The sequence below is a fragment of the Colobus angolensis genome, unplaced genomic scaffold, assembly GCF_000951035.1.
Source record: "Colobus angolensis palliatus isolate OR3802 unplaced genomic scaffold, Cang.pa_1.0 Scaffold66, whole genome shotgun sequence".
Lineage (NCBI taxonomy): Eukaryota > Metazoa > Chordata > Mammalia > Primates > Cercopithecidae > Colobus > Colobus angolensis.
Window position 1 is genome coordinate 1641157 of NW_012120265.1, and position 7731 is coordinate 1648887.

A 7731-nucleotide genomic window follows, 5' to 3' on the forward strand; every position below is an offset into this window, starting at 1 on the left:
AGTTTGCAGTGAGCCGAGATCACACCACTGCACTCCAACAGAAGGAGACTCTGTCTCAAAAAAAAAAAGAAGAAGAAGAAGAAAAAGAAGGAAAGAAAAGAAAGAAACTCCTTTCGCCTCCCTCAGCTTCATTTTCCCCACCTGTAGTCCCATCTAAGAGTCCCCATTCTGCCTCTTAGGACCCTGGGAAGAGCCATTGGCTCAGGGCAAGCTCCACCCCTTACAGAGTCTCCAAGGATGGCTGGGGAGATCCCCGGACCCCCATACAAACTGCAGGGACCCCAGGCCAAGGGCTGCCCCTCCCCCTATTTAATCCTCTGACCCCTCTCCTGATGCTCCGAAGACATAAAGCTCAAGTCTAAGTCTGGGCTGGGACCCTCTCCCCAGTTTCTCCAAGAGACAGACAGACAGACGGACAGACAGACAACACGGGACAGGACAGCAAAAGAAGCCACTTACCTTGGGCACCATCAAACTTGGCTTTTTTGACTGTGGAGAGAGACAGAGATAGGGAAGGGAGACGGGAGAGATGTGGGGAGAAGAAAGGCAAAGATACACAGAGATTCAGAGACACATCAAGATAGAGACATAAGGAGAGAGACACAGAGGAGAGACAGGCAAAGATAAAAAGCAAAAGAGACAGATGTTAAAAAAGATAAAGATAGAAACAATGTCAGAGACAGAGACAAGGGGAGGAGGAGACGTAGGAAAGAGGAGGCAGGGATGAGAGGGAGAGAGAGAAGCCATCAGACAGATGAGCACAGGCAACCCTAGAATAGAAGGAAATTTGGACCCTGAGAGCATTCCCTACCTGCCCCCTCCCTCCATCCCCTGTCCCCATCAAATTCCCCAAGCTCCCCAACTAGCTGTGCCTTTACCCACAATTGAACAAGATTAGAAAGAAAGAGCTGGGCAGATGGTGGGAGAGGCCTCCTACAGGAAGCCCTCCAGGATTGCCCCAGAAGAAGAGGGGAAGTTGAGGAGGTGGAGAAGAAGAAGGCGAGGATAAAGACAATCTCTGACGACTCCACCAGCCCTGTCAGGTCAGCAAGACCTCTCCCTCAATTGTCCAGCTCAGTCTGCGATGTCAAATGCTCCCAGGGTTTGGGAAAGCCTCAAAGGCGGCTGGGTGAGGTGGAACAAAGCAACCCAGAGAGCTGGCTGTCAAAATGCTTGTGGAGGGCAAGTCGCGGTGGCTCACACCTATAACCTCAGCACTTTAGGAAGCTGAAGCAGGTGGATCACCTGAGGTCAGGAGTTCGAGACCAGCCTGGCCAACATGGTGACACCCTGTCTCTACTAAAAATACAAAAATTAGCCAGGTGTGGTGGTGGGCGCCTATAGTCTCAGCTACTCGGGAGGCTGAGGCAGGAGAATCACTTGAACCCAGGAGGTGGAGGTTGCAGTGAGCCAAGATCATGCCACTGCACTCCAGCCTGGGCAATAGAGTGAGACTCTTGTCCCAACAACAACCAAAAGTAATGCACGTGGAGACACCTGGGTCCTGGCTGGAGGGTTGACAGAGATTGTCCAGCCCCACTTGCTTGTGGGAGGTGCAACCTGAATATATGTCAGGCACCGCCCCCCGCCCCTGCAGTCTTCTCACATTTCACATAATCCCACAGCCCCAAGAGATTCAAAGCCATTTCGCCCCATCCTGGCTCTTCTCAACAGGTATTCAGTTTCCACTGCCAACACCTCTCACACCTTGCTTTTGTCCTCCACATCTTTTTCCTCCACTAATTCTCTACTCCCACCCCCAATCTTCTCCCACACTGAGCTCTTCCCTCCCTTTCCTTTCTTTTTTTTTTCTTTTTTTCTTTTTTTTTTGAGGGACCGAGTCTTGCTCTGTTGCCCAGGCTGGAGTACAGTGGTGCCATTTCAGCTCATTGCAACTTCTACCTGCCAGGTTCAAGCAATTTAGCTGGGACTACGGACCAGCTAATTTTTGTGTTTTTTAGTGGAGACTGGGTCTCACTATATGTTGGCCAGGCTGGTCTCGAACTCCTGACCTCAGGTGATCCATCTGCCTTGGCCTCCCAAAGTGCTGGGATGACAGGTGTGAGCCACCACACCGGCCCCTTTTGTTTCTTCCCTCTTTTCTTCTCCCTTTTTCCTTTTCAAACTAGTGTCTTTGTTTGTGTAGGCAGTGCATGCACATGTTGTAAAATCCAAAACAACCAAAAGATTAGACACTGAGAATAAAGCTCTTTCCATCCCAGCTCTTCGTCTCCCTCCCAGATGCAATCAACGTTGGCAGTTCCTTGTACCACTGGAGATGGTCCATGCGTCGGCAATCATACCCACGTTCGTCTTGCTTGATTTCCAAGACAAATGGTAGCATTTGACACCCACTGTTCTAATCCTTCATGTTTTTTCAGTATGTCTTGAAGAGTGTGTACTAGCGAGCTGAAGGATAAATTCCTAGAAACAGAATTGTGTTTCTATGGGCAGATGTCACAGCCTCCCATCCCGGGTTTGTATCTCTGTCCTCATCGCTTGAATTTCTGTCTCACAAAAGGCACCTGAGTGGAGCCAGTGAAGAGAGAATTCTCATGAAGAGCGGGGGAAGTGTGATGGCCCTAAACATATGTCAGTGAAGACTGTCTGTTCCTGGCCAGGCGCAGTGGCTCATGCCTGTAATCCCAGCACTTTGGGAGGCCAAGGCAGGTGGATCACTTGACGTCAGTTCGAGACCAGCCTGAACAACGTGGGGAAACCTCGTCTATCCTAAAACTACAAAAATTAGCCGGGCGTGGTGGCACGCACCTGTAATACCAGCTACTCGGGAGGCTGAGGCGGGAGAATCGCTTGAACCTGGAAGGCAGAGGTTGCAGTGAGCCAAGATTGTGCAACTGCACTGCAGCCCTTGGCTGGGCCTTGAGAGAGGTGAGTGCTGGTTTGAGCTGGGTTCAGATTCCAGAGCTGTGTGACCGTGGGCAAGTGAATCCCTCTCTCTGGTTCATCTCTGTTTGGTTCCATCTCTGTCTTTTTTTTTTTTTTTTTTCTAGGTCTGGTTTTCTGCCTCACATCCTCAGCCCCACCCAACCCCCAGGGAGCGCACCCACCCAGCACCTCATCCCTGGAACTGAAAGAGGCTCAGGAACACTCAGGAATGTGCCCAGCAGGAGCTTCGGGCCTGGCTCCTGAAGGAGGTCCAGCCTGCAGGGGTGGGGACTCTCTGTGAAAGGGGTGGGCAGGGGAAGGGGCAGGAGGGAGAATGGTGATGGGGTTGGGGGTGGAGGGGACGCTGACAGAGGCTGAGAAAGGCACCCACAGCTGGAGGGACTCATATAGGGAGAGGAGAGAGGAAGAAATGATGGGCGTGAAAGCAAGAGAGGAGAGTCTGGACAGATGGAGAGTAATAGAGACACAAGGAGACAGCGAGAGCACCAGGCATAGAGGCACATGCCTGTAATCCCAGCTACTAGGGAGGCTAAGGCAGGAGGATCCCTTGAGCCCAGGAGTTCAAGACCAGCCTAGCCAATGTCGTAAGATCCCACGTCTAAAAACAATAATTTAAAAGAGAGAAAGAGGCCAGACATGGTGGCCCACACCTGTAATCTCAGCACTTTGAGCCTGAGGCGGGTGGATCACATGAGGTCAGGAGTTCCAGCGCTGAGGGAGAAGAGTGGGGATGCATATGGGGGTGGGAAAGTGACAGGCTCTGGGGGGACTCACTGGGGTCTAGCCTGAGCTGGGCTCACTTGAAGCTCCTCCAACTGTGCCCCGTTTTATAAACCATGGATTTAGGCTCAGAGGGGAGTCCAGTAGCTCCTTGATCTTTTCTGTGTGTGTGAGCCTCTCTCTTTCCCCATCCCTGTCTCTCATCTCCCTCCTCCCTGTTCTATTTCCTTCCACTCTGGTCGCCTTCTTTTCCTCTCTGTTCTCCCCTTCTCTCTCTGACTGTCTCTGCCCTTCTTGTGCCCCTCCCTTGGTCAATCGGCTCCTCTTCCCTAAGCCTCAGCTGCTTCCCGCAGCCTCTCTTGGCTGGAAGGGAATGATCTCCGTTGGGGTCCTCAGGCAATGGGGGACCGGCTGGAGGGCTGTACCCTCTGACAGCTGAAGCCAGGCTCCGGCCCTTAGCGCCCTGCCGAGGTCCAGGGTGAGGACATCCACGATTTTTCATCGCTGGGGCTCGGAGTGGGAGAGGGGTCTCAGAGGGAAAAGGGGACAGGGAAGGGGGCCGAGAGTGGAGAGAGGGTTCTCAGGAGGGAAGGGAGTCAGCGGTAGGGGAGGGGATTCGGGAAGGGGGATAGGCGCAGAGAGGAGGGTGGTCTCAGGGGGAGGGGCTTGGAGGAGGAAGGGTGCTCAGAGAAGGAATCGAGTCTCTCTCCCCGTCTTCCCTGGTCAGTAAATAGTCCCTGAGTCACCGTCTTCGTCGTCACATCCCGCCACCTCCCCGCCCGCGCCTGATTGCGGTATCAGGGTCAGCGGGGCGGAAGCACCACCCTTCCCCAGCGGGCTCCAGCGGGCTTCGGGTCACACGCATGAGGCTATTTATAGCGTGGGCGCGCGGAGGGCGTGGGCGGCGCGCCGGCGGGCAGGGGGGCGGGGACGAGGGGGGTGCCCACTGCCGTCCCCAGCGACGAGCGGGTGAAGACACCATGTCATGCGGCCTCAAAGGTCTTTGGGGCCCCCCAGCAGCGCTGACTGATGAATGTAGTGGCTGAACCCGGGAGGCCGAGGCAGGAGTTCAGGATGCGGGATACCCCTGCAGCCTGGCTCGGCGCCTCAGTTTCTGCATCTGGAAAATGGGGAGACGGAGTGGCTGACCTCCCTTCCCTCTCCTTTCTCCTCCTCTTCCTCCCTCCTCTTCTTCCCTCACCGCTTCTGCAGAATCATGATTATAGTGTCGTATATACTATTATTATTACTGGTATCATTACTGTTTCTATTATTTGGTTGTGTTCTAAAGGTATCTCTGGCCTGGATTCTAGGATTTGGACAGCACCCTGGATTCTTTTCTTTTTCTTTCTTTTCTCTCCTCTTTTTTTTTTTTTTTTTGAGACAGGGTGTCCGTCTGTTGCCCAGACTCCAGGCTGGAGGGCAGTGGTGTGATGATCATGGCTCACTGAAGCCTCGACCTCCCAGGCTCAAGCGATCCTCCCCACTCAACCTCTGGAGTAACACAGACTGCAGGTGCGCACCACCATGCTTGGCTATTCTTTTTTATTTTATTTTATTTTTTTGTAGAGATGGGGTCTTACTATGTTGCCATGGCTGGTTTCAAGGCTCAAGCGATCTTCCCACCTCGGCCTCCCAAAGTGTTGGAATTACAGGCATGAACCACATGGCTGACTGACCCTGGATTCTAATTAAGAGGGACTCCAGTCTTGGGAGCACTCGTTCCCTGACTTGCCACGTGGAATGGGGTGGGGAGACAGGAGGTGGAGATCCAGCTGTCTAGGGCTTCTGAAAGCCCACCCGCCCCAGGATTAGCTTGGGGGAGGGGAGGAAGCGTAGAGAATCCAGAAATAGATTCTAGGAGATTTGATCGTTTTGTGTGTGATGTTGGTGGAGGGCATTTCAGCGGGAGATGGATGGGCTTTAGGATAAAAGACCTCAGCTCTGCTGGTTTCGCATCTGGGAGAGACTAAATGAGGACCCTTATCCTCCGTTGACACAAATAGACCAGAGCCAGACTGAGCCTTCAGTGTAAAAAACACCAAGAACATGGAGTTCCAGAGAGCTTCAGGAATCAGGAATTTCTGTGTGTGTTGTTTACCATGTACCACTTAGAACTAGGCCTAGCCTATAGTAGGTGCTCATTAAATAGTAATTCATAGAAGGAATGACGTCACCTCGAGGTCTCGGTCACCTCCTCCGGCAGCCCTGGGAGGTTGAGCTAAGAGCTGTCCCCCAGTGGCCCCGGCAGGCGCTGTCCACGGTGCTGAATGCTCGGTCCCCGCCCCTGTACCCTCAATGAACTGGGCTCCCTCCTGCGAGTGGGCCTGGGGACCCCTCTTGGAGCGCTCCTCAGGCCCCAGAATGTAGTGGACTCTCGGAAATGTCCTACACTCAGAACCGCCTTCCAGAAAGCTTTTAGTCCCCATTAATAAAAACATCATCATTGATTTTTTTTTTTGAGACGGAGCCTCACTCTGTAGCCCAAGCTGGAGTGCAGTGGCGCGATCTCAGCTCACTGCAAACTCCACCTTCGGGGCTTCAGCGATTCTCGTGCCTCAGCCCCCTGAGTAGCTGGGACTACAGGCGCCCACCACCATACCCAGCTAATTTTTTTTTGTATTTTAGTAGAGACTGGGTTTCACCATGTTGCCCAGGGTGGTCTTGAACTCCTGAGCTCAGGCGATCCGCCCGCCTTGGCCTCCCAAAGTGCTGCGATTACAGGCGTAAGCCACCGCGTCCGGCCCATCATTGATTTTTCATGTCTTCTGCTCATGATTATTGGGCCTTCCTGTAGGCCAGGCGTCGTGCCAAGGGCTCTGCAAGCCTCATTGGAGAGTTCTGGCAAACATAGATGGTAGGTGTTACTCCTGTGCCCATTCCACAGATGAGCACACCAAGGAATGCAGAGGATGTGGGACTTGCCAGGAAGTGGTGGACTTACGAATACACACTCAGGCGTGCTGGACCCAGAATGCCCTTACTGGCACCTTGCAGAAGAGGTCCATTGTATGTGGAAGAAAAGTGAGGCCAGGTTAGGAAAAGGGTTAGGCTGCAGTCCTGAAGATGCAACTCTGGAGGGCATCCCATGAGGACGGTAGAAGCTAAGACCTAGATGCAGCTCCTCCTACCTGGAAGGTATCAGAGACTGAGTAGCCAGGAACAGAGGGATGTGTGAAGGCTTCTTAGGCAAGGGGCAGGGGAATAGCACCGATGAATGGAGAGATTGTGACATGTCTGTTTACTAGATGTATGAAAGAAGAAAGCAATCCTGGCTGGGCACGGTGGCTCATGCCTCTAATCCCAGCACTTTGGGAGGCCAAGGCAGGTAGATCACTGGACAGTCAGGAGTTTGAGGCCAGCCTGGCCAACACGGTGAAACCCCGTTTCCGCTAAAAATACAAAAAATTATCTGGGCATGGTGGTGTGCATCTGTAATCCCAGCTACTCGGGAGGCTGAGACAGGAGAATTGCTTGAACCCAGGAGGCAGAGGTTACAGTGAACTGAAATTGTGCCACTGCACTCCAGCTTGGGCATCAGAGCCTGACTCTCTCATAAATAAATAAACAAATAGAAGAAGGCTATCCCAGGGCAGATCCTCACCCCACAGAAGGGACTTGGCTGTCTCCCAGGTCCTGGGGGCTGAGAGAAGGCTCAACCTTCTCCTGCCAACCCCAGTAGGCTCTGGAGTCAGTCAGCTCCACCTCTGGCTCTGTTACACCAGGCAAGTTGTTAAAGCTCCCTGAGTCTCAGTTTTCCTCATCTGTATAATGGGGCCACTGTGAGAGTTAAAGAGGGCATGGGCATAAAAATCCTCAACATCGTGCCTATGAAATGCTGGGCCAGGCACGGTGGCTCGAGCCTGTAATCCCAGCACATTGGGAGGCCGAGGCAGGAGGATCACTTGAAGTCAGGAGTTTGAGACCAGCCTGGCCATTAGAGATGTATTTGTATTTTTAGTAGAAAAGAGAAACCCCATCTCTACTAAAAATACAAAAATTAGCCAGGCATGGTGGCACATGCCTGTAATCCCAGCTACTTGGGAGGCTGAGGCAGGAGAATCGCTTGAACCCAGAAGGTGGAGGTTTCAGTGAGCCGAGATC

General features: G+C 52.9%; 1 protein-coding gene across 1 annotated transcript in view; it reads right to left on the reverse strand.

The window, feature by feature from the left end:
* Positions 1 to 7731, reverse strand: part of UNC13A (unc-13 homolog A (C. elegans)) — a 91637-nt gene that overhangs the window by 79270 nt on the left and 4636 nt on the right. Inside the window, exons 3-4 of the mRNA XM_011925908.1 lie at positions 5921 to 6015; positions 460 to 489 (exon numbers count right to left, since the gene is read on the reverse strand). Coding sequence (XP_011781298.1) covers positions 460 to 489; positions 5921 to 6015 — 125 coding nt within the window. The remainder of the gene's footprint in view (positions 1 to 459; positions 490 to 5920; positions 6016 to 7731) is intronic.